General features: G+C 42.1%; 1 protein-coding gene across 4 annotated transcripts in view; it reads right to left on the minus strand.

The window, feature by feature from the left end:
• The window catches only part of XPO4 (exportin 4), a 150,166-nt gene that overhangs the window by 69,095 nt on the left and 53,238 nt on the right, over positions 1 to 27,833 (minus strand). For all 4 annotated transcript variants that reach the window (XM_056561726.1, XM_056561727.1, XM_056561724.1 and 1 more), the window contains exon 5: positions 5,725 to 5,841. In XM_056561726.1, the coding sequence (XP_056417701.1) occupies positions 5,725 to 5,841 (117 nt within the window). The remainder of the gene's footprint in view (positions 1 to 5,724; positions 5,842 to 27,833) is intronic.

The following is a 27,833-nucleotide window of genomic DNA, read 5'->3' on the forward strand; positions in this document are numbered from 1 at the left end:
GGTTGTGAGCACAGACCACTTCTCGGTTCCTATGCTTCCTGGCTGATGTGTTGGTCACTTTTGAATGCTGGCGGTGCTTTCACTCTAGTGGTATCATGAGACAGAGTCTACAACCCACACAAGTGGCTCAGGTAGTGCAGCTCATCCAGGATGGCACATCAATGCGAGCTGTGGCAAGAAGGTTTGCTGTGTCTGTCCAGAGCATGGAGGCGCTACCAGGAGACAGGTGAGTACATCAGGAGATGTGGAGGAGGCTGTAGGGGAGCAACAACCCTACAGCAGGACCGCTACCTCCACCTTTGTGCAAGGAGGAGCACTGCCAGAGCCCTGCAAAATGACCTCCAGCAGGCCACAAATGTGCATGTGTCCACTCAAACGAACAGAAACAGACTCAACGAGGGTGGTATGAGGGCCCGACGTCCACAGGTGGGGGTTGTGCTTACAGCCCAACACCGTCCAGAATGTTTGGCATTTGCCAGAGAACACCAAGATTAGCAAATTCACCACTGGCGCCCTGTGCTCTTCATAGATGAAAGCAGGTTCACACTGAGAACATGTGACAGACATGGTAGTCTGGAGACACCATGGAGAACGTTCTGCTGCCTGCAACATCCTCCAGCATGACCGATTTGGCGGTGGGTCAGTAATGGTGTGGGGTGGCATTTCTTCTGGGGGCCGCACAGCCCTCCATATACTTGCCAGAGGTAGCCTGACTGCTATTAGGTACCGAGATGAGATCCTCAGACCCCTTGTGAGACCATATGCTGGTGCGGTTGGCCCTGCGTTCCTCCTAATGCAAGACAATGCTAGATGTCATGTGGCTGGAGTGCGTCAGCAGTTCCTGCAAGAGGAAGGCATTGATGCTATGGACTGGCCCTCCCGTTCCCCAGACCAGAATCTGATTGAGCACATTTGGGACATCATGTCTCGCTCCATCCACCAAGGCCACGTTGCACCACAGACTGTCCAGGAGTTGGCCACCTCATCTGGATCATGCCCAGGCGTTATAGGGAGGTCATACGGGCATGTGGAGGAAACGCACACTACTGAGCCTCATTTTGACTTGTTTGAAGGACATGGGTTGATAAATTTGATTTCCATTGCTAATTTTTGTGTGATTTTGCTGTCAGAACATTCAACTATGTAAAGACGAAAGTATTTCATACGATTGGTTCATTCAGATCTAGGATGTGTTATCTTAGTGTTCCTTTTACTTTTTTTGAGCAGTGTATTTTTGTGACATTCTGTCTGGGGCCAGTCATTGACTGCATAATATTTTTAATTGTTTTTCTCCAGCTTAAACTCAATAGAGTTGCTATAGAGGTGCACGAGTACTGTATTTCAGATAAAGGCAAAATAATTGCTTTATTCTTTGTTTTTGTTATTTGTCTGTTGTATGATAACCTTACAATTTCTGGGTGTAAACCCTTTCATCATGCCTGATGAAAGGGTTTACACCCAGAAACACGTTGTGTGAACGTAATAAAGTTGGATCTACAATTACCGATAACGCCAGAGTTTTTACCGACTCCACCGGACATATAGCAGTGGGGAAACCACTTCCCAGCTTCACCCTCTCCTTTCCCTATCTTGATTCTACGCCGATGTTTTTGGTTTGGGAAGCCGCAGCAGCTTTACCTACTCCTGCATGCCTTTGTAAGCGTTGTGCCTGAATTAGCACAACCTCTTCAGGTGAGCACGTTTTCTCCCTATGTGAATCTCCATGCAACATAGTTGATCCTGCACAAGGAAGCACCTTTTGTTTGTCTTTCTTCAATCTTACAATTTACTCTGATCTTTTCCTGTTCTTGTTTTTAAGGTTTTCTAAAATGTTTACAATTAAAATGATTTATGTAACGCCGCTGGTTGAAAACCACCGGCGTACTGTGTGTCATATCTCTTACTTAGATCAAGCTGCCTGTTCTGTATCATGTCCTGCTGCTGCCATGGCTGCAGTTTCTCCTCTGTCCTCTAGGGGCTGTGCACGAGCACTGGCTGAGACTAATAGGGCCAGTGTGAACTCCCTATTGGATTCCTAGCCAATTCCTGCCAGGCACCACCTAGTGCTTGGGGTAGGGTTGGGAGGTATGACCAAATATCTGTATCACAGTATTTATTTTTAACTTACGGCGGTTCCACGGTATAGAACAGTATTTTCTCACCCCCCCCCCCCCCCAAATCACATGACCCGCCAGCGCTGTTCTTAATAGCAGGTCCACAAGCAAAATTTCACCCATGGAAATCACTGAAAATCTGTTGCAAAATAGGCATGTTACATACAGATCTGCAACTAAAGGAGTATGCTATGGAGCTGCTTTGCAGTATTTCTGCCAAGTGTAAATATAACCTAAAGCTATGTACACAACCCGGCAATCAACAGATGAGATGTCCCTCTCTCCCTCCATATCCCAAAGGCCACCCCAACCAGAAAATAATAGCTGATTTATACTACACCAATATTTGGGCGGAACATAACCTACCCTCCCTGGGTTCTCTCCCTCTGACACTTTAATAACTGTATTTTCTGCATTTCCTCCAAACATTGAGCTCGTTTTATGGTGTGAAGCACTTCAAGTGCAGAACAAACAATGAGACAAGCTGGAGGGGGATTAAAAAAATTAGATAACTCTGGCCAATGGCCAAAGTTATTTTAGGGCGGTCATTTTTAGACAGATTGAGTTAGCCCTGTGTGTAGCATAGTAGGACCACACCAGTTAAAATAGTCTGACAACACAGAGATTGTGTGTCCGGGTAAAAGACGCAGAAGTCGAAAACATTTCTTAGAACACAAAGCTACTATGACCTCTGCATCTTTCAATTTACGCAGAGGAACACACAGACTGATCATCAACCCCTCAAACAGGAATATATTGTGTCAGGGGTCTGTAAAATGGTTACAAAATTAAATAGTACATACTATTTAAGAGCATGTGTCAATAGACAGGTCTTATGATTTTAGGGTCTTTTTGTGAATACATTTACTATTAGCAACTTTGTAATCAACTTGTAATCAACTTGAACCAGATGACCATAATTGTGCTGCTACTGCCCATTTATTTCTATTTGGCACAGTCTGGCTCTAGTGGACGTGCAGAAATGCTATAGCACAGTGCTAAGCAGATTGCTTCCGTCTCTTAATTGTACAGATTGTGGGATCACCGCACCCAGACCCCATGATCAATCAAGCTATTTTGCAAATTAGGTGAAACGGACATGTTGCTATCTTCATGGGTTCTTTGAATATACGGCAATTATACAGCCCAGTAAATGGCATAAATGGCACGTGGCGATACAAAATATTTCCATTTTTAGATTACTTTTTTTTTTATATTAAAAAAAATGGGAAGAGGGGAACAATTTGAATTATGTTTTCATGATACACTGCTCAAAAAAAATAAAGTGAACACTAAGATAACACATCCTAGATCTGAATGAATGAACTAATCGTATGAAATACTCTCGTCTTTACATAGTTGAATGTGCGGACAACAAAATCACACAAAAATTATCAATGGAAATCAAATGTATCAACCCATGGAGGTCTGGATATGGAGTCACACTCAAAATCAAAGTGGAAAAACCCCACTACAGGCTGAAGTGCACGTGTCCAGCTGATCGGTCGGTCTGTTTGCTTCCTTCTTCCATTAGCCCGGTACGTCACACGGCGCTTCAGCCTATCACCAGTCGCAGTGATGTCCCGCCTCTGCCAGTGATAGGCTAAAGCGCCGTGTGACGTCCCGGGCTAAGGGAAGTAGTAAACAGACAGCCTGGCCGACCGATCAGCTGTTGCGGAGCTCCGGGGGAACGTAGGAAGGTAAGTGAAAGTTTGTTTTCTCTTTTTTTGCAGCCCGGGCAGGATGGAATAAGAATAGTCTGCACCGGACATCTCCTTTAAGGCATTGTTTCCAAACCAGGGTGCCCCCAGGTGTTGCAAAACTACAACACCCAGAATGCCTGGACAGCCAGCTGTCCAGGCATGCTGGGAGTTGTAGTTTTACAACATCTGGAGGCACCTGGTTGGGAAACACTGCCTTAAGGAAATAGCAACATTTTATTTTTCCTCCTCCCCTTTTAAAATTCATAACTTTCTAATAAGATCTTTCATTCTACCATAAAAAGTTTTTTTTACGCAGTGCACTTTATGGTAAAATTTAAAAACATTATCTTTATTCTGTAGGTCAATGCTAGAGATGAGCGAACTTACAGTAAATTCGATTCGTCAAGAACTTCTTGGCTCGGCAGTTGATGACTTATCCTGCATAAATGAGTTCAGCTTTCAGGTGCTCCGGTGGGCTGGAAAAGGTGGATACAGTCCTAGGAAAGAGTCTCCTAGGACTGTATCCACCTTTTCCAGCCCACCGGAGCACCTGAAAGCTGAACTCATTTATGCAGGATAAGTCATCAACTGCCGAGCCGAGAAGTTCGTGATGAATCGAATTTACTGTAAATTCGCTCCTCTCTAGTCAATGCGATTAAAATCATACCCAATGTATATAGTGTTTTTATTATTATTATTATTATTATTATTATTATTATTATTATTATTATTATTATTATTATTATTATTAATGCACTACTTGCATATATACTCCTCACTTACATAAAAATTTATATTACATATTTATCAAAGACATTAATAAAACATACAATTTCTTTATAAACCATGCCTCTCCCTTACATTGTTTACTTTTCAGGGTCATAAATACTATATTCAAAATAATTTGGACAATTACGCTCGTGGTGATACCAAATATGTTATTACATTTTTTTTTTTTTTTTTTTTTTAGCAAAATATGAAAATAATGGAGATTTACATTTTTTATTAGGGGAGAGGGTTTTATATAAATTTTACAAACATTTTTTTATTTATTTTACACTTTTTAGTCCCCAAAGGGGACTTTTATATGCAATCTTTAGATTGCATTTACTGTATAATGCTATGCCTATGCATAGCATTACACAGTATGATCAGCGATCCACTGATATAGCCTGGCTAAGTCCAGACTATATCGACGCTGCCCTGCATAACTGATAGTAGCCGACACTCACTGCTCTAAAAGGGAGCGCAGCTCCTGCACTAGCTTCAAACCCACTTAAAGATTTAGGGTGTACAGGTACGCCCTTTGGCCTTAAGTACCAGGACACAAGGGCATATTTGTACGCCCGATGCCCTAAACTGGTTAAAGGGGTTTTCCAGCAACATTTTTATATTTTTATTAAAGGTGTTATCCAGGAAAAAACTTTTTTATATATCTCAACTGGCTCCAGAAAGTTAAACAGATATGTGAATTACTTCTATTAAAAAATGAGTTTCTGAAGTTGTGTTGTTCTTTTCTGTCTAAGTGCTCTCTGATGACACGTGTCTCGGGAACCGCCCAGTTTAGAAACAAATCCCCATAGAAAACCTCTTCTAAACTGGGCTGTTCCCGAGACACGTGTCATCAGAAAGCACTTAGACAGAAAGGAACAACTCAACTTCAGAAGCTCATAAGCACTGTTTAACTTTCTGGAGCCAGTTGATATATATAAAAAAGTGGATCAAAGTTCCTGGATAACCCCTTTAAGAAATGTTCTCCTTTCACAAACTGGCTTGCAACAAAATACTGGTTGGAAAAAAAAATCTCCATCACTGACTTTATAGGGATGATTTCCTTTGCAGGGCACTGTTAATAGGCCTCGATAGTTAAGAACATTTTTAGTTCAACCATTGCCCAAGACCATCACCTGAAATATTCTTTTGCAGTTCCCATGAAATTCCATGCTGAGTCCGATGTTGCTGGTTTTGCTTGAACTTGAGAATTCTATTAGAAGTGCTGTTAATATGGAACAAGCCAACGTTTGCTGCAAAGAGGAAAACAATAAAAAAATAAATCAATCATACATTTGAAAAATTCTTAACATTTTAACAAATGTTAAACCACAGCCTTCATAGTAATACAAGAGTTTAACACCCACCCCCTCTAACCAAAGCAGCAGGTTCAGGGTCAGCAGCTGTTTTGCTTGGCTGAAAAACTCAATCAACTGTGCTCATTAATTAGAAAAAGATCACAATGACGCTGTTCACACAAGTATACTTCACCAGGCATGAAACTGGATTATGTGCAAAGAAAGACTACCCTTAGAGATCTGCACATACACAGCCAAACACAGTCATAGGTCAGTATGATGAAAAATGAAAGCAATGTTAGGCTTGAATCACACATGCAATTGAGCCAGAGGCAGAACTAAATGTAAAAGGTTGGAGATTTATAAAGAAAAAGATTCAGCTCCCTCCTTTTTTGTACGCAGTCCTGTGTTTAGAGTTTATTTAAAAAAAAAAAAAAAAATATTCCAATCTTCAGGTATGTTCTAGAGTAGGAGAAGCTAAGCAGATTGATATATAGCCCACGTATAAAGAAGAAAGTGCTCGCTTGCACTCATTAGATGTGGGCGCTCAGAGTTTAATAGCCGTTTTCGCACACAGCCGTGTGCTTCTTCCGGCCTCTGAGGAGGCCGGAAGAAGCACACGGCTGTGTGCAAAAACATCTGTTAGCCTCTGAGCGCCCACATCTACTGTCTCCCTGCTGCACGGAGGGTCCATGAAGATACCTACTACTAGGACGGTGAGTAAGCAAGCACTTTCTTCTTTATACGTGGACATTTATTCCTAAACCTTTTATCGACTTGGCACCCTGTCAGTAGTATTTAATTTATCAGCTTTGGCCACTGAATTAAACTGGGAACTGTTGCAGTGTTACATTATAGGAGGATTGCTAGTAGCTGACAGTGCTCTCTATAGTTTACTCTTTTTGCACATCTTTTGCGCTAAGTAGTCATAGTCGGTAAATCTGCTGTGGATTCGGCTATGCACTGACGCAGTGTGTCCGCAAAACAATAGTGGCAAATTTACAGAGCCATTGAGGTCAATGAATAGCAGAATCCACAGAAGACGTGATACATGTAAATGTTCCCTGAAAGAAGTCGTCTCATCAGAAACAACCGCACAGTCCTAGCTCCTGGTATCCCTGGCAAAATTTGAAAGAGTCCCAAAAAATGCTAAAACCATAAATCTGTCCCGTACCCAGTTTATTTATTTATTTTTATTTTCGCACGATGTACTTAGAACAAAAGCATCAACATACATAACATTTTTGCAAACAAATAAATATACAATACTCCAAAATGCACCATCGTAGCATTTTAGATTACCAAAGAGATAATAAAATCTACATTATGTCCAAGAATTATAGGTGTCAGACAGAACATGAAACACTCCAGAAAGGTTTAAAGTTAAGGGACAGCAGCCAAGTCTATGGGAAAGTGGATATGGGACAAATCAGTGTTTTACATGTTATCAGGAGGCGCTGGCAGAAGAATCCTGAACAATAAAACACTGTAAGCGAGCTGTCAGGCACGGTCATTAGCGGCGGCACAGTGTTGGCACACACTGCTACTGTACAGCAGAGCTCTGTGTGCGTTCTGCGTCTAACACCAGCAGCACTTACTGCATCACCTGAAAGACATCCACCTCGCACCCATTTATATGCACTCACCTCAATATACACATTCCCTTTAGGTTGTTCTTTACACAACACTTTCTAGGATATTTTATCAAGCAATTTTACGTCTGCTTGCTGAATAAGGTTCAATTTCAAGCATAATAAACACTTCATATGGAAGGTTTTCATGCAGATGTAACCTTATCTGATTTAACATCAGTCCAAAAATTCACACATTCATATAGTAAACCAATTCCGAAACATGGTGAGAGATATACGAAGGCTATATAAAAAGAACAAAGCATATACGGAGGAAAAGATGCAGAATGGATCACTGCCTTAGTGCGGACTATATTACAGTATAGAAAAAGATCCAGTTAACATAGGATGTATAACAGGTAAAGATTTAGAAAAGATGTAGAAGGAGCTGTGTTCTGGCAATAGACAACATAAAACAGGGCTACATATAACCCACAGGCTTAGTCAATGGACAGTAAAGAAAATTACTGAGCCTTTGTACAGAAAAAAAAAAAGAAGCATATGATGACAAGCAAAAATAAGGGAGGAAAAAAAAAAAAAATAAATAAATCAGAATATCACACCACAAACATAAAATATAAAAGATTATAACTTAAGACAAAATATAGGGGGTGGGACGCGAAGGGGAAATTAGGGGCCAATGGGAGGAAATAAAGAAAAAAAAAAGGGAGGGGCGCTGCACCACAAAAAAAAAAAAGAAAACAAAAAAAAATGATGACAGAAAAATAAAAGAAAAAGAAATTCTATTATATATATATATATATATATATATATATACACATACAAACGGGATATATAAAAAGGAGGAAACAAGAATAAAAGATAAAAGGATGTATGGAAGAAAGGGAAACACACACGGAATGGACAAATCAAGCTTATACAGCAAACATACACCTGAAGCATTTTAGTAGACCAATTTTAAAACTTTGTGGGGGATATTTATCAAAGTTGTCTATGTCCCGCATCAATATAGACCAAACTACAGAGTGTTTGGCTGGTCTATTGTGCACCTAATTTATCAAATGGCGCAAGGCTCTTGATAAATTCTGGGCACAGACTGCATGATCTATGCTTTATAAATAGAAAAAAAAAAACTGATGGGCACCACCTCAATAAAGATAGGGTGCAATAAGCTGCAACTAAATATAGACCCAGAAGAAGAGAGAAAGCTAGCAGCCATATATAAATTGCACACCACAAATATTCAATATGTTCCAAAAAATATATATATAAATCTTTATTTATCACAAATTTGTGATAAATAAAGATTTATATATATATTTTTTGGAACATATTGAATATTTGTGGTGTGCAATTTATATATGGCTGCTAGCTTTCTCTCCTTCTTGATCTATGCTTTAGTCTATATTTAAACCTGCTCCAACATGGTCTGACATTTCGGCGTACTTTCAGCCTATGCGACTTGTCGCTGAAAAGTCGCTTTTGATAAATTCAGCACCAATGCATTTTTCAATGCATTTCCGTCTAAAATAGACTAGCATGCATCATGTTCTAAAAATCCTCTAGAGCAAAAGTCGCAGAAAAGTCGCACATATTTAGACTGCGACTTTCTGTGCGACAAATTTAGACAAGAAAAACCAGTCTAAATCCTTTGATAAATCTCCCCCTGTGACTTTAAATATAAATACATTTTATTTAATTATAAAAAATAAAAAAAAATAATCAATTAGAAAATAAATGTTTAATAATAAGTTTGGAAGACCTAGGTCTGAAAGTTCCAATAGTAAAAATTACACCCAATACCTCAGTAGAGCAGAAGATTAAAGATGCAATGATACTATTTATGCAGGCTCCTAGAACAGCTGAGAGTCAAGCCCCAGTGCCACCAACTGGTGCATCTCTCCACATAAATGCCTCTCATGTCAGTACCTTGACCTTACAAACTCTTGTTATCTTAGTAAGCACGCGCCGAGCTTAATCCCTGTTGCCGGCCGATACCTAAACAGATCACAGTTGAATAGTACGAGTGTGTCACCGCCTTCCTTCCAGCGACAATACCAGTCCACAACAATGGCAGCTATTCCAACCTTATTCAGAGGTTAATGTCAACTGTAAACACCAGAAGCAGCAGTGCAGGGAGTGAGAGCGGAGTGACAGACACTCATAGGGGGGTATTTATCAATTTTGTCTGTTGAAAGTTTCTTTTTACCCTTTTTTTTTTCACTTTGGTTTTCGTGGACATGCGCCAAATTTATCATTTGGTGCAAGTTGTTAGTAATTTTGGCGCAAATGCTGAAATCAGCTGTTCACAGCGCCTTTTACACAGAACTTACCCCCACAGAGGACGCGTATTTTACCCTGTAGAGCAGCCATTTCGGAGTCCCCCCTGCAGTATATCAGCAAGCGACATGAGGTATTTTCTTTTGTGGGGTTCATGTGAAATGGATTTTATTTACAACTTGGGTAGTTTTTTTTTTTTGTTACTTTAGTGCAGTGGTCTTCAACCTGCGGACCTCCAGATGTTGCAAAACTACAATTCCCAGCATGCCCGGACAGCCGTTGGCTGTCCGGTCATGCTGGGAGTTGTAGTTTTGCAACATCTGGAGGTCCGCAGGTTGGAGACCACTGCTTTAGTACTTACCTTTCCTGAACCTGTGCGGCCATGTCCAATGCTGGCTCAACGGAGGGTGAAGGTTCCTCAGAGACAACTATGTCGCAGGATAGTATTGAGCAGCCCTGGAGGTGTCGCTGCTTTCACCAAAAACATTTTTTTTAATGTATTTTGACACCTTTACATTTTCTGACATTGCCAAGTGTGTTTTCCATGTGCAAAATTTCTTGGAGGGGATTTGCGCCCAGAAAAAAAAAAAAAGAAAAAAAAAAAAGGTATTTGCGACAAAATTCGATGATTTTCTGACTAAAGTTAAAATCACACACAGGACCGTGTGATTTTGAGAAAGTTGTAAAAATGACAGTGGAGAAGATGTGCCAAACTTTGGCGCAAAAAGACACTGCGCCAAATTATTGCGCCAAAGTTACGTGAAAACAAAAAACACATAAATCCTTTGATAAATACCTCCCATTGTGCCCGATACATGGCTGCACTTATTACCTGACACACAGGCTCAAGTGTTCGCTCCATCACTACTACATGACAAACAATACACCGACAGCCCTTCAGAACCTAGAGACTATATACCAGATCATCAGTGCAGGAACTTATGACTGAAAACCAAATTATATTCCCAGCAGGCTGTATAAGATCAAAATGAAAAGGCAGGATTCACAGCAGTAATATGGCTCCATGTGTCAGATGTAAATTCACAGCCAAAAACAAGATCTGACACAATTTTGGCTCATGCAAAAAGCCATATTACAACTAAGAATTCGGCCTTGCCCAAAATTACAGTATTTACTAGCAGCAGTGATTACAATAGCAGAGGAGAGCGGGCCAGGGAAGAGAACGTGTTCTGCTCCGCTAAACAAAACTTCATCCGAAAGCAAAATTAATCCATCAGAGATAAAAGAAAAACAAAAAACAAAAAGAAAAAACACCACCGCACAACTAAAGGAGGACTCCAGCCAGAAGTAACTTATCCCCTATCCACAGGACAGGGGATAAGGAGCTGATCGCAGGGGTCTGACCGCTGGGACCCCCCGCGATCTCTGGAACAGGAGCCGGCTCTAAGTGAGGAGCGCATGTTGCAGATGGGATGCGATGCGCTTCCATTCATTTCTATAGTAGTGCCGAAAAGACCCAACTACACCACTTGGGCATCATCGGTGCTCCCAAAGAAATGAATTGAGTGTGTGCCTTGCACGACATGCACTCCTCACTGAGACCAGTTCCGGAGATCGTGTGGGTCACAACGGTCGAGACTATGGATTGGGGATTAGTTAGTCTTGTAAGTTCTTCTTTAAGAAAAATGCATTAATCTACAATAATGCGCCAACAATAAAAAGCTTCTGTCAGAAAAGAACATGAAATATACATTTTTTAGGCACTGCAACCAACACGAAGTCAAAAAAAATTATAAATAAAAATGATAAAAACAACCCTTCCACCCTTAGAACCACAGAGCCAGAAAATGAAGTTTGAAATCCACTCTCTTGCTTGTACCAACAATTTAACAAGATAAACTTGAAAGCTCCTTTTATGAATTGAAGCTCAGCCTACAACCTAGCCAACCATTCCCAAATGTCTTCACCTTCCACCATTCTACGGTAAAGTGCCGACTTTAATCCAACAGGACATGGAGCATATTATCCAGGAATATAACGAACAGTCAGAGGCAGAAACAGCTGTTTAGGGAGGAACCAGCCTCACACTCACTGGACCGATATGAAGACACTATATAAAAGATCACTTTAGATCGTGTCATCTATTAAAAGATCATTTGAAGAACACTTATTAAAGAAATAGTGTAGGAGTTGTACTTATATATAAAACTCCTACACTATTTCTTTAACCTTTTAAGGACGCCGGGCGGATGCATACGCCCTGCATCCCGAGTCCTTAAGGACGTAGGGCGTATGCATCCGGGCACATCGCCCAGAGGGGTCCTGAGACCCCCCCCCCATGTCGGCGATCGCAGAAAATCGCATGTCAATTCAGACATGCGATTTTCTGCTATTCCGGGCTGATCGGGTCTCTGGTGATCCGAACACCCGGAAAATAGGGATGATCTAAGCTGTCAGGGACAGCCCTGATCATCCTGAGGGATAAGAGCGAGGTCGCAGTGCTGCGTTCTCCACCTATCCCCTGCCATTGGTCAGAACCGATTCCAAAAGGCTGCCTGGGCATGCTGAGAGTTGTAGTTTTGCAACATCTGGAGGGTCACAGTTTGGAGACCACTGTTACAGTGGTGCCCAAACGGTAGCCCTCCAGATGTTGCCAAACTACAACTCTCAGCATTCCTAGACTGCCCAGGCATGCTGGGAGTTTTAGTTCTGTAACATCTGTCCCTTCAGATTTTGCAATTTTCATGACATTTTTCAAAATTGCTGCTCTACTTTGAAGCCCTCTAATTTTTTCCAAAAAGCAAAAATAATGTCCATTTTATGATGCCAACATAAAGTAGTCATATTGTATTTGTGAATAAAAATTTAATTTGGAATATCCATTTTCCTTACAAGTAGAGAGCTTCAAAGTTAGAAAAATGCAAAATTTTCAAGAAATTTGGGGATTTTTCACCAAAAAAGGATGCAAGTAACGTCGAAAATTTACCACCAAAATAAAGTAGAATAGGTCACGAAAAAACAATCTCAGAATCACAATATTCGGTAAAAGCGTTTTCGAGTTATTAATTCGTAAAGCGACGGTGGTCAGAATTACGAAAAAGGGCTCAGTCCTTAAGGTGAAAAAGGGCTGCGTCCTTAAGGGGTTAATTACTGTTCTTTAAATATTTTAATAGACGACACTATCTAAAGTGAATAATATATTTTATATACATATATACATACATATACATATATATGTATATATATACACACACACACACACACACATTATATACATACACACACACATACATATATATACACATATACATACACTCTTCTCCCCAATGCTTGAATTAGCAACAGCTGCAGGGCTGCAATAGCGGACCCACCCTATGACAAATCTTCCCGTGCTACAACCTCTTCAGAAAATAGGTATAGTTCATGACAATAGAATGGAAGAGAAACAGAGGGAGCACTCACATTTGGGAGAAATTGCAGGCGATTATTTGTAGACGGTGCAGTGCATACACTTCATGGAGCGGGACGCCAGGGGTCCGTGGACCCCTGGCGTCCCGCTCCATGAAGTGTATGCACCGCACAGTCTACGAATATACAATCACCTGCAATTTCACCCAAACGCGAGTGCTCCCTCTGTTCCTTTTCCATTGTAAATATATAATTTTTTATTCATTTATTAATTTTTTTTAACTTGCACTTTTATTGTCCCCTTCACCCTAACAACCTGCAGCAGCAGCAGCACGTGCTTTCCTCACACAACTCAGTGATCTTTCATCATCGATGATCATTCACAAAGAGCAAGTCACTTCACCCAAATGCTTGTACCTCTTAAATGGGACTCATTTTAAATGAAGAGGACATGGTCGGCGGAGAAGGAGCAGCTGCCGTTATACGTGTGACTATGTGGAGGTCAGCAGGGGAGCCAGGGCGGGCAACAGTGCAAGTGAAACAAGAATGGCATTAGGGTTATGGGATGAAAGGTCAATGGAGTAATTTACTTTCAAGAACACTCTAACAGCAGATGCAGGGGGCTGTAGTACCCTCATTAAAGAGGTATTAGTGTCTATGACAGAGGGGGATTAGCCACCAGCAGGTTTCATGAGAGACGAAGAACACCGCATTGCTACATACTTGATTGTTATGTCAATGTAAGGACGGTTTACAAGAGCTTTGTGTAGCCATCGCTATTCCCTGAAAGTAATGCTACTAGCAAAAGGTGTAAGGCGCTGAACACATTACATATGAAGCATACACATCGAGGAAGGCTGCCGACGTATGCGCCAAACGTATCCATAGTTTATTTTTTTACGAAATGGAGGTTAATATGTGGGGCCATAGACCTTTTACTTGGTATGAAATTATGCAGTTGTCCAAGATATTTCATACTGCACCGCCCACTAGGGACATATCCCATCCAAAATAAATTCTGAACAAATTAAAAAAATTAAAAAAAATTCTCTTTAGAAATTATGGCAAAAATAAATAAATAAATAAAAACACTAGGGGTCCCCATATGATCCAGAACAGAACGCTGTCCGGCTGCAGCAGCATCTTTGTCCCAGCTAAAGAACAGACTGGGACAAAATTTGGGCGGGAATAGTACTCCTCTGTGATCACTCCTGCCCTATCAGACTGCAGCATGAAAACAGAAAGGAGGGGGTAACAGCAGCCTGCAGTGATTGGATAAAGAGACCCAGCACATCACAGCAGACTCAGGGAGGAAGTGAATGCATAATGAATGAAGGGCGGGTTCAGTGCTTGCCACAGACACATCCCTTTCTGACCAGTGGATGCCAAAATGAGTGAGCAGCAAGACGGGGATTTGTGAGCCAAATACAGAGAACAGACACAAAAAAAAACACCTGTAAAGAATCTACATGACCAGGTGAGCAACATATAGAAGCAATAGTTTTTCTGTGATATGAAAGATACGCTTTAAAAATGAAAAAAGCGATCTGATTGGTTGCTATGGGTAACTGGTCAACTTTGTACAGGTTTTGATATATCTCCCCCTAGTAATCATTTATACTAAGGGGCACATCCTCCATACAACTGCTGCAGAACTTCTTTTAATAGCAAGCGCCATAACACTAATCCTGCACTGACTGACTGATAAAAACCCATCCTATTCAAAAGAAAATAAGTCTTAGCGGGGTCTCATGATTTTCTGCAGTTTTAAAAGGTACAGAACTGTACAAAATGCATAGAACTGCTGACGTATCTCTAGAAGGGAGCCCTACACGTCATTCAGCAATCGGCATAAGGGTTTGTTCACACCACAGAGTGTGAACCGAATCTGCGCTCGCAGAATTCCGCAAGCGGAGATTCAGCCTGGCAGCAGACGGCGGTGGTAGGACCGCGCGGCACTGCGCCGTCACCATTGACGGCCACGCAGTACTCGCGGACTTCCGCGCAAAGATTGAACATGTTCTTTCTCTGCAAGGAACAATTTCAGCGGCGGAATTGTCCGCCGCTGAAATTCCGCAGTGTGAACGGGTCTCGCAAAGACTCATTCACACCAATGTTAAATTCACACCGCGGAATTCCGCCCACGGAATTCCGCGGGAATTCCGTAGTGTGAACATACCCTAAAAGAGTAGAAACATCTGGCAAGAGCAATGGACAATTAAGCAGCACTTCCGTAGCACCGCTCATTTCGATATAATCTTTAGGTTTTTACATCAGTATATGATGCGTTTACAATTCTCATTTACAGACACGTGGAAGTTTTTATTAGTTAGCATTATAAGCACTAATATTTTTAAGGAGACATCAGAAGTTTGGCAATTGATCCATTCAGGTCATTTCTGTTTTCCATTCCATGCTGTACCAACCAGGATGCGAAAACGAATGCGCTATATGACATCATAATCATTTATTTTCCAGCCCAAAAGTAACAATCACCAGTGTGGAGTGAAGATGGAGAGAGATTTATCCGTGTAAGCACCTCATACACAAAAGCAGCATTCTGCGGCTGAGCAGCCTCCTCTTGTTCTCGGGACGGATTGTCTTCTATAATCTCCTGGCTTGAGTCCAGTAGCATTATTCCCCAAAATAAACTTCACAAAAGGTTAACGCTAACAAAGGCGGCTCAGCTGCTCCTTTATAGAAAACAGATCAGCGAGAGCGGAGCCATCAATCACTACATACATAAGAAGTGCACTGCTGCCCACACACATCAGCATCTCCACACCGATTTGTGGTGCGGTTAATATATGAGTCTTTATGGTGCTAAAAGGTGATGGGGGGGGGGTTGGCGATTGGGGTGACAGAAGACACGAGCCATCACCTTGCGGTGGAAATAATAAAAAAGACTCCAGGGGCATTAGCGTATATAAAAGGAATCTTTTTTAGCCATTTGGATTGCAATATGGAAAGCGATGGGTCAAAGAGAAGAACATATTCTTGGTGACCGTAGTTGTCTTATTCTTTCTTTTTAGCTGGGGTTACTTTAAAACACAAAATGTAAAAGGATAAGCACTTCAGCGCCTTAAAGGGGTACTCCCGTGGAAAACTATTTTTTTTTTTTTTTTTTTTTTTTTTTTTAAATCAACTGGTGCCAGAAAGTTAAACAGACTTGTAAATTACTTCTATTAAAAAATCTTAATCCTTCCAATACATTTTAGGGGCTGTATACTACAGAGGAAATGCTTTTGTTTTTGGATTTCTCTGATCTCATGACCACAGTGCTCTCTGCTGACCTCTGCTGTCCATTTTAGGAACTGTCCAAAACAGCATATGTTAGCTATGGGGATTTTCTCCTGCTCTGGACAGTTCCAAAAATGGACAGCAGAGGTCAGCAGAGAGCACTGTGGTCATGACATCAGAGAAATCTAAAAAGTAAAGCATTTCCTCTTTAGTATATAGCCCCTAAAAAGTACTGGAAGGATTAAGATTTTTTAATAGAAGTAATTTACAAATCTGTTTAACTTTCTGGCACCAGTTGATTTAAAAAAAAAAAAAAAAAAAGTTTTCCACAGGAGTACCCCTTTAAATCTGATTTTTCTTGTTGAACATCAAAATTTTTTTTTACCCTCTACATTGTAAGAGTACGTTCAGACAAGTGGATTTACAGTAGATTTCACACTGCGGATCCGCCACTGAAGGACCTCTGTATGCTGCCTTTACATGTGTCTGCTCGGAGCGGCAATACACTGCGGATCCGCCGCTGAAGGACCTCTGTATGCTGCCTTTACATGTGCCTGCTCGGAGCGGCAATACGCTGCGGATCCGCCACTGAAGGGCCTCTGTGTGCTGCCTTTACATGTGCCTGCTTGGTGCGGCAATACGCTGCTACGTGAAGACAAATCACGGCTGCTCCCCCTGCTCTATGAGCTAGGCCGAGAGCTGCCGCGATGTGCAAATATACTGCGCATGGGCGCGGCGACTCTCACATCGCAGGGTGTCTGCTCATAGTGGCGTATTGCCGCTTCAAGCAGGCACATGTAAAAGCAGCACACAGAGGTCCTTCAGCGGTGGATCCGCAGAGAAATACACGCTGTAAATCCGCTCGTCTGAACGTACCCTTACAGAATAAATTTATAAAGAAATTTTTTTTTTTATACTTTTGAAAGACGAGCATTGGCTTCAAGTGTATTCAGATTTCGATTAGGTAAGGATTAGTTAACTCAACGGCACAGAACTCTTCTTCTAGATCACATCTGAAGCAAACTGAACGCGCAACTGTCACCAAGAATAGGCGTGTGAAGCTGCACACACCGTGCACTAGGGCTTCACAAGCATATTCTAGGCCAGTGTTGCCTAACCACAATGCCTCCAACTGTTGCAAAACTACAACTCCCAGCATGCCCGGACAGCCAACGGCTGTCCGGGCATGCTGGGAGTTGTAGTTTTGCAAAAGCAGGAGGCGCGCTGGATGGGAAACACTGTTCTAGGCTTACCTTTATACCTTTAGTGGTATGCTAGGCTCCTTTATACTTACAGAATCAAGCTTTATAATCACCTCGAGAGTGAGGCTGACAGACGGGGAGGCGGAGCCCGGATCCACTCTGCTCCAGGATGCACCGCCTCTTTATGATTACATCGCACAGTTGATTGACAGACAGAGGTATAGGAGAAAAAAAGCTGCAATGGCGCTCCAGAGGAAGTAACCCGAAGTCGTGGGTATTGGTGCAAAATAATTTATTCTTACAGCATAAGAAATCAAAGAAAATAATAAATATAAAGCAAGACGCATTTCGGGAGTCACAGCTCCCTTTTTCAATTGCAGGTGGTTGCTATACAGCAACCACCTGCAATTGAAAAAGGGAGCTGTGACTCCCAAAACGCGTCTTGCTTTACATTTATTATTTTCTTTGATTTCTTATGCTGTAAGAATAAATTATTTTGCACCAATACCCACGACTTCGGGTTACTTCCTCGGGAGCGCCATCGCAGCTTTTTCCTCCTATACCTCTGCATTACTCTACGGACTCTCCTCTGGGCTCCGTCCTCACGCTGCTGGCCTGCATACCAAGCTACCATCACCAGCAAGGAATACGCTACCCCCACCTGGGTACCCACCTACACCGGCTAAAGCCCTACACCGCACCCGGCGCTACCTCCGCTTTTTTTCCTCCATTTATTGCTGATTTACAGACAGGGCTCGCCTGCCTGTAGCCGCCATGTAGCTCTACTGCCCATCAATCAACTGTGCAACATAGGCAGAAAGAGGCGGTTCAGCCTGGAGCAGAACAGACCCCGGGATCCGCCTCCCCGACTGTCAGACAGACTCCAGAGGTGGATTATAAAGCTTGAGTCTGTAAACATAAAGCAGCCTAGCGTACCACTAAAGGTATGGCCTAGAACAGTGGTCTCCAACCTGCAGACCTCAAGATGTTGCAAAACTACAACTCCCAGCATGCCCGGACAGCCGGTGGCTGTCCGGACATGCTGGGAGTTGTAGTTTTGCAACATCTGGAGGTCTGCAGGTTGGAGACCACTGGCCTAGAATATGCTCGTGAAGCCCTAGTGCACGGTGTGTGCAGCTTCACACGCATATTCTTGGTGACTGTTGCACTTGAATGTGGTTGATAAATTTAGCTCAGAGGATTCATTAGAATAGATACAATTGTGACAAACCCTCAGCTGTGCATAGACTGTACACTTTTCCTCCTAAATATGTAAAGCGTAAGTCACTGACTGCAAGTTATAAAAAAATAATAATAATAATCTGTGGAACATAAAAAGGTACTTGAAGGACTTACCTGCCTTTCTCTTGTGCAGTGGTCATCAACCTGTGGCTCTTCAACTTTTGCAAAACCCGAACTCCCATCTACAAGACCCTGCTGGGACCCCCACCACCCAGCAATCCCAAGAACGGGGGGTGCCCAGTCACTGTTTCCAGCCGTCACTATCCATAAAAGTGTAAGGGAGACATAGAGACTGCCGAGTGCACATTTTCAAAAAGCTGGAGCAAGGATTACAAAACCTTTTTTGTTTTTTTTATATGCGGCTATTAAGTAGAGGGCTGGCCTGCTATAGACAATGTCCCTGCCAAAGGGTTTCTTTAATAAGTTTTCCAACATTAGTTCAAAGGGAACAGTTTTAAACCCCTTAACAACCAAGCCTGTTTCGGCCTTAACCCCTTCCCGATCATCCAGTGTCCATAGCTGCCATATATGTACAGTCTCCCTTCCCTCTGTGATCGCAGGTTTCTGACTTTAGGGGGGTGTACAGTTGTGGCTCTGCATTCTTTGGCTCGGCTGCAGTCTTGGGTACCCGATTGTTTTAAAGTGGTTATCCTTATATATCAACTGGCTCCGGAAAGTTAAACAGATTTGCAAATCCCTTCTATTATTTTTTTTTAAATCCTTTCAGTACTTATGAGCTTCTGAAGTTGAGTTGTTCTTTTCTGTCTAAGTGCTCTCTGATGACACCTGACTCGGGAACTGTCCAGAGTAGAAGCAAATCTCCATAGCAAACCTCTTCTACTCTGTGCAGTTTCTGAGAAAAGCAGAGATGTCAGCAGAGAGCACTGTTGCCAGACAGAAAAGAACAACTCAACTTCAGCAGCTGATAATTATTGGAAGGATTAAGATTTTTTAATAGAAGTAATTTACAAATCTGTTTAACTTTCTGGAGCCAGTTGATATATATATATATATATATATATATATATATATACATACATACATACATGCATACAGTGACCCCCCCCGACTTATGATGGCCCCGACATATGATCATTTCAACATATGATGGCCTCTCAGAGCCCATCGTATGTTGAAGGCAGCATCGACATATGATGCTGCTGTGTGTCGGGGCCATCATACAAACAGCTATCTGACAGCGCTGATAACTTCAGCAACTGACAGATAGTTGTTTAATGTGCCCCGTGTGCCCCGTTCTGCCTCCTGTTACTCACATGCTGTCCTGCTAACTCACGCAGGCTTCCACTGTGAGCTTTGTGTAAGCCCCGCCCCCCAGTGCAGCCATAGCCAATAGCCTGCAGCATCTTGCTGCAGGCATCCAATGAGCTGCTGGCTGCCCTTTCCTATAGAGCTGTAGTCGGCAGGATCGTAATGGATGACATTCTGTCCCCCCTGAAGGTATTTAAAGAACTGTACAGTACTGTATGCGATGTCACACATCACATACAATACACAGACACACTATACACCCCATACATCAATGTTTCCCTATCAGTGTGCCTCCAGCTGTTGCAAAACTATAACTCCCAGCATGCCCAGACAGTCAATGGCTGTACATGCATGCTGGGAGTTGTAGTTGTGCAACAGCTGGAGGCACCCTGGTTTGTTAAACACTCCCCATACACTCCACATACAATGGTCATCCCAGAACCAATTAGCAGTTTCCCATAGAGATATGTATTCAACATACAGTGGCTCCGAGGCCCCAGAACCAATTACCATTTTTACATAGACATATGTACTCGACATATGATGGTTTCAACATATGATGATTCTCCTGGAACCAATTAATATCATATGTTGAGGGACCACTGTATATATATAAAAGTTTTTTCCTGGAATACCCCTTTAAGTCCAGATAACATCAGTACCAGAATTGTCCACAATTGCAGGGTTCAGCCACACAGGTAACTAAAAGCTTCTGGTCCCGGTGCTGTCATTAGTGAAACAATTAGTTCACTGCAACTGGACCAGAGGTTGTTAGTTACATTATCAGGTCCCTGCAGCAGAGGAGTATTAAGCTATGGATGTAGCATGCTCTGGTCTAGATGCCATAATCTCCACCTAAAACAATTAAATCCCGGTGACCGCACCTGGATAAAAGGATGAGGATATTAACAAGATGAGAAGAAAAAAAAAAAAAAAAAAAAAAAAAGGTAAAATAAATAAATAAAATTAAATAAATCTTCCAATAGAGTGCACAGTTCTCTGTATTGTCATATCTTATGTGACATGAAGACAAGCTTCATGGGTGTCAGGAGCTCAGGCATGATAAGTCAGGTCCTACAGAAAGTGCAGACGAACATGAAATAATTAACCCCTGGTCACCAATTTTAGTTTGTTCTTTCCTGGTCTGATCTGCTTTGGCCCTTTCACTAAAATCAGCATCAAATATCCTCCATGTCCCGACCCTGAATCAGGCTGCTGCATGAGCCGGGACATGTCACAGAGCCTCAGTGCACGGAGCAGACAATTGTCAGCTCTGAGGAGTGAGGGAGGAAGTTACCACATGATATCGGTGGTCAAACAAGGAATTGTCCCCTCCTCCGCAGTGAACTGCATGCAGTGTGAGCAAAACACACGAGAATTAGGAGCCATAAAAAGGATGGAAACCTGGATTTCAGCACACAAACTGTAGAGATGTCATATTATATCTGGCACAGGAGGACGTTCGGTTAGTTTTTTAGGTAAATATTACAAATTAAATAAACTGTTCCTAATAAAAAAAATAATTAAAAGACACTGCTCAAAAAAATAAAGGGAACACAAACAACACAATGTGTTTGTTTTTTTAGCAGAATTAACGGGAGTATTTGGTGCACCCCTTTATGGCATAATGAATATTTTGTAGAATTAAAAAAAAATGTTAAAGGTACACAGATTGGGAAAGTAAGGGGATAATTAAAGTAAATCACTTATTTACACACGGTAAATTACGGGAATGGTCAGAGATAATGGTGACATTTAAGTTAAATACTAATAATATATTTAATTGTATGCAAGTTAGAGATGCATTTGAGAAAGAGGAAGATAAGGGAAGATTTATAACACAATCTCACGTATTGATTGAATTAATAAGGAAGTCTAGGGGCAATGAGAAGAAATTAATGAGTAAAATATATAAGGCTCTTCTTAATAGTAGAAAAGAAGTTCCACACTGTAAATTAAAATGGGAAAAAGACAGGTGAAATTAAGGAAGAAGAATGGGTAATTATTTTAATAATGTGGAAACTGCTTCAATTAGTATGAATCACAGAATATCACACTTCATGATGCTATATCGTACACAATACACCCCAAAGCTTATGCAAAAGATAGGTTTCCGGGAAGAGCCCAATTGTCCCAAATGTAATATATATATAATGCCGATTGGCTCCATATGGTCTGGAACTGTTGTAAGATTCAAGAACTCTGACAAAAAGTTGTTGATAAATTTAATGTGAGATTTCAGGTTGAAATTAGATATGAATTAAGAACTGTGATGCTAAGTTTAAAACTTGATGGATTTAAATATAAAAAATTAAACTTAAAATTGCTAGGTATTGCTAAAATTATAATTCTTAGAAATTGGATGGCCCCCAAGGCACTAAATATACAAGAATGGTGGGATTTAGTAAAGAAAATAAAGATATATGAAACTATGTATTATAAAAACTCAAAAAAGAGTAAGAGAATCGAAGATGAATGGAAGAGAGTGGATGAGTGATGGTGCCAGGCTGACGGGGGAGGGAAGGGAGGGGAAAAGTGGAGAAGGGTTAAAATTATGCTTATGATAACTGTGGAAATTTTTTGTATATCTTTTATTGAAAATAAAAACAAATAAAAAAAACAAAAACACACACATTGTAACTCCAAGTCAATGACACTTCTGTGAAATCACACTGTCCACTCAGGAAGCAACACTGATTGACAATCAATTTCACATGTTTTTGTGCAAATGGATCAGACAACAGGTGGAAATTATAGGCAATTAGCAAGACACCCCCAATAAAGGAGTGGTTCTGCAGGTGGTAACCACAGACCATTTCTCAGTTCCTATGCTTCCTGGCTGATGGTTTGGTCACTTTTGAATGCTGGCGGTGCTTTCACTCTAGTGGTAGCATGAGACGGAGTCTACAACCCACACAAGTGGCTCAGGTAGTGCAGCTCATCCAGGATGGCACATCAATGCGAGCTGTGGCAAGAAGGTTTGCTGTGTCTGTCAGCGTAGTGTCCAGAGCACGGAGGCGCAACCAGGAGACAGGCCAGTACATCAGGAAACGTGGATGAGGCCGTAGGAGGGCAACAACCTAGCACCAGGACAGCTACCTCCGCCTTTGTGCAAGGAGGAGCACTGCCAGAGCCCTGCAAAATGACCTCCAGCAGGCCACAAATGTGCATTTGTCCACTCAAACAGTCAGAAACAGACTCCATGAGGTTGGTATGAGGGCCCGACGTACACAGGTGGGGGTTGTGTTTACAGCCCAACACCATGCAGGACGTTTAGCACTTGCCAGAGAACACCAAGATTGGCAAATTTGCCACTAGCGCCCTGTGCTCTTCACAGATAAAAGCAGGTTCACACTGAGCACATGTGACCAACGTGACAGAGTCTGGAGACGCCGTGGAGAACGTTCTGCTGCCTGCAACATCCTCCAGCATGACTGGTTTGGCGGTGGGTCAGTAATGGTGTGGGGTGGCATTTCTTTGGGGGGCTGCATAGCCCTCCATGTGCTTGACAGAGGTAGCCTGACTGCCATTAGGTACAGAGATGAGATCTTCAGACCCCTTGTGAGACCATATGCTGGTGTGGTTTGCCCTGGGTTCCTCCTAATGCAAGACAATGCTAGACCTCATGTGGCTGGAGTGTATGCACAGTTCCTGCAAGAGGAAGGCATTGATGCTATGCACTGGCCCACCCGTTCCCCAGACCTAAATCCGACTGAGTACATCTGGGACATCATGTCTCACACCATCAATGCCACATTGCACCACAGATTGTCCAGGAGTTGGCGGATGCTTTGTCCAGGTCTGGGAGGACATCCCTCAGGAGACCATCCGCCACCTCATCAGGAGCATGCTCAGGCATTGTAGGAAGGTCATACAGACAAGTGGAGGTCACGCACACTACTGAGCCTCATTTTGACTTGTTTTAAAAGGACATAACATCAAAGTTGGATCAGCCTTTAGTGGGGTTTTCCACTTTGATTATGAGTGTGACGCCATATCCAGACCTCCATGGGTTGATAAATTTCATTTCCATTGATCATTTTTGTGTGATTTTGTTGTCAGCGCATTCAACTATGTAAAGACGAAAGTATTTCATACAATTAGTTCAATCATTCAGATCTAGGATGTGTTATCTTAGTGTTCCCTTTATTTTTTTGAGCAGTGTAAGTTGTTAAATTGTATACAATTGTAGAACCTCTATTTACCTCTCCTGCCACCGCTGCTCCAGAGTCCACGGCAAGAGTGTCCTGGTGGCAGTTCATACGCTCTATACAGGACCACTGCAGCTACATACAAGAGAAAGTGTGCGTGACCATTGAATCCAGTGATAGGCTGCAGCAGTCCCGAACAGAACATCCCAAGGGTTCTTCTGCCAGGGGACTGTGGAGCAGTGAATAATACATTCTCCCCATTGTCTATTAGACTTGTTGAAACTCTCAAGCAAGCAAAAAACCCTTACATATAATACTCTCAGTAACCAAGAGAGATATTTATTATATTGTCAAAGGAAAGCCCAAGAGATATCCTGGGTACAGCTGCTGAAGAATGACGGAGCGTCTGGGGGAGTGCAGATGTTCCCAGCTGCCTGTACAAATGGCCGTTTTATCACAGTCCTCAGCCCCGTGACATCCTTAGATCTGTGCATAAGCGTTCTGGCTTCTCAACCTGTTCTGGGACTATTTGAATAGTATTTGCATGTCAACCGGAAAGAATGTGGATTGCATGCTGGGGTCATATGACACGCCTAAAATATGAACCTTATACCAATGAAAGCTTCCAATGTGTTGGAAATAAACACTATACGTCTCGCGCTGCAGCCTGTAATACAAACCTCATCAATGCAACCACCCCCTATAAACTAGGGCTGTATAGAATGTGCATGTGACCAGCACAGACATGCTACGGGATGCTAGAATATCAACATCACTTATTCATCAAATCTGACCTCGTGGATACAATATAATGTATATCACAAGACACATAACACTTACTACCCAAACGGTACAGACCATGTTTAATATTACAGTAAATGTCTGATAATCCAACTATGAGTTATGGTGCACTCTATTGCACTCACACCAGTAACTTTGCATCCAAACCAGCTACCGTGTTAGTGTGCAGTCACACCAGTTATAGTGCCAATGGTGGGTACAGTAGATATAGGAGGTAACAGTCAGCAAACATTTCTGAATCTGAATAATGCTTCTTATATGGCAAAAGCCTGGATTTCAACGTAAAGGAATTATTTTGCCTTTTAATACTGATAACGTATTCAGGGGATTTCATATACTGGTGATCGCCTTAATCCCAGCTGCCAATCGTTGCACCGGCTTCAATATAAAGAGCAAAGGGAGCAGAATTTCTTTTGATGTCAATGAAGAGAGCTGCATGCATGTGTGGTCACTTCTCTAAGCCAATGCAGACGCTGTTTGCAAAGGAGTATCAAGGAAGACCGATACCCAAAAAATTATTGAGACTGGAATATCCCGCCCCCCCCCCCCAAAAGGTGCCGTAATACTTGGTCAACTATAAACTACTGCAATGAAACTTGAGTAACGTCGCAGAGAAAAATCCAAAACGGTCAATCTAAATGTTATCGATGCATATTATAAACAGCATAAAAATTCACAAAAAAAAAAGATGCATCAAAATCAGCCATTTCTCTTTGAAAAAGTAAAGGACCGTTTAGGTATTCAAAAATGACAAGAGCAAACCAGTGTTAATAGTCCCCCTCTTCAACTTACATACCACACATGACATAACCTATCCCCTGACCTTTCTGTAATGGAGCCTGACCTTAAACAAGCCGCATCCTGGACTGAGTCACTTACACTACACCAGCAAAACATTACACAGCATTATCCTGCAATATGGGGGGGGGGGGGGGGGGGGTATCTGTAGAAGCCAACGACACCCAGTATCTGGTTGTGGAAACAAAACCCACAGGCTATTATTACACATTCATGAATAGAACTCAATGCAATTATGGCCTGGAAAAATAGATATACTGCACCTAATAATTTCTTTCCATCTGCAAACTACAGCATAATCCTTTAAAGAGTAGCTCCCACCATCCTTTTTTTTCTTCTGTCCCTGCCTATTGCCAATCTATCCCTAACCCCCTCCCTGCTTTTAATTTTTATTTTTACTATATTAAAAATAACTTTTTTTCTGCCTGGTAGTGTGCTCACTACCAGGCAGACTTCCCCAGCAGGCACCACGTCACTGATGCCTGCTGGGGGGGGGGGGACTTCCGCCCTTTGTTAATCTACACAGGGTGCCTCCTGCAGTTTCACCACTACAACTCCCATCTTGCCCTTACATCTATTGGCTGTCAGGGCATGCTGGGAGTTGTAGTATTGAAACAGCTGGAGGCACCCTGTGTAGATAAACTATTAGCTAGTTACATGCGGCGCTACGGCGCTAGCCCGTTCCCTCCATCACAAACCCCCCCCCCCCCCCCGCATACCCCGTTCCCTCATTACACTTACTGCAGAGTACGGCAGCGGGCGTGCAGGGACAGCGGCTACGACGAGGCGGCGATGTGCGGGAGGAGTGGCCTCCCAGCCAGTGGCCGGGGAGCCAATGCGCTCGCTCCCGCCTGTGCAGCCTAACTGAAAAAGGACTGATTGCCAGGCCAAAATCAGTCCTTTTTCAGGCGTGACATCACGCCAGGCTGAAGCCGGCCACTAGGAGGGTGACCCCTAGTGGCCGGTTTTCAAATGTAAATTAAGCCATTTTAATTTAAAAAAAATAATAAAAAGTATATTAGAGATATGTTGTAGTACATAAGTACTACAACATATCAAAAAATAAAGTTGGTGACAGTGCCCATTTAAGTCATCAAAACTATTTTTGCCTGTGTCCACCAGTAATGCATCCCTCTCCGACACCACAAGGATCACAAGTAGATATTAAGTCAATAGTGTTGGAAATAATCAAAATAATAGGATTCCACTGAATAGGAGTTGTGTGAATTAAGGACAGAGGTCACAGCTGCTGTACGTACTGAATGCTGAGGAATACACTGCATGCTGCACTGCTCAGCCCGTTATTTGGTGTATAAATACTCATTCCAATCTATCAGATGCAACTTAGCGCCAATCACAAGTCCCTGTTCCTGTACACTAGCCCAAAGCAAAGACAATTCTCTATGCATCGCTGCTTACATTCATAGTGCCTCTGGTTTTCGAATGCATCACATTCACTTGAGCCCCGTTATAGGGGTGAAAACAACTAATCTATTATAAAAAAAAAAGTTGGTCAACTATTTTCATAATCATTTAAATTGGTATTGTCATCTATACCAGTGGTCTTCAACCTGCTGACCTCCAGATGTTGCAAAACTACAACTCCCAGCATGCCCAGACAGCCGTTGGCTGTCTGGGCATGCTGGGAGTTGTAGTTTTGCAACATCTGGAGGTCAGCAGGTTGAAGACCACTGATCTATACCACTCTATGGTACAAGGTCCCCTCATTAACATTTGATGGCATACCAGCAAAATGTATACCACAGTGTACTTGCAGTAGACTACATTCATTCAATTCATTCAATGCACTATTTTGGCCTTTGAAATTTTTTTTTGGCGCGTACGCCATTGACCGTGCGGTTTAATTAACGATATATTTTTATAGTTTGGACATTTCCGCACGCGGCGATACCATGTTTATTTTTATTTACACAGTTTTTGTTTTGTTTTTAAATGGGAAAATGGGGGGGGGGATGATTCTTTCTTTTATTAGGGAAGGGGTT

Source organism: Hyla sarda, chromosome 2 (genome assembly GCF_029499605.1).
Source record: "Hyla sarda isolate aHylSar1 chromosome 2, aHylSar1.hap1, whole genome shotgun sequence".
NCBI lineage: Eukaryota > Metazoa > Chordata > Amphibia > Anura > Hylidae > Hyla > Hyla sarda.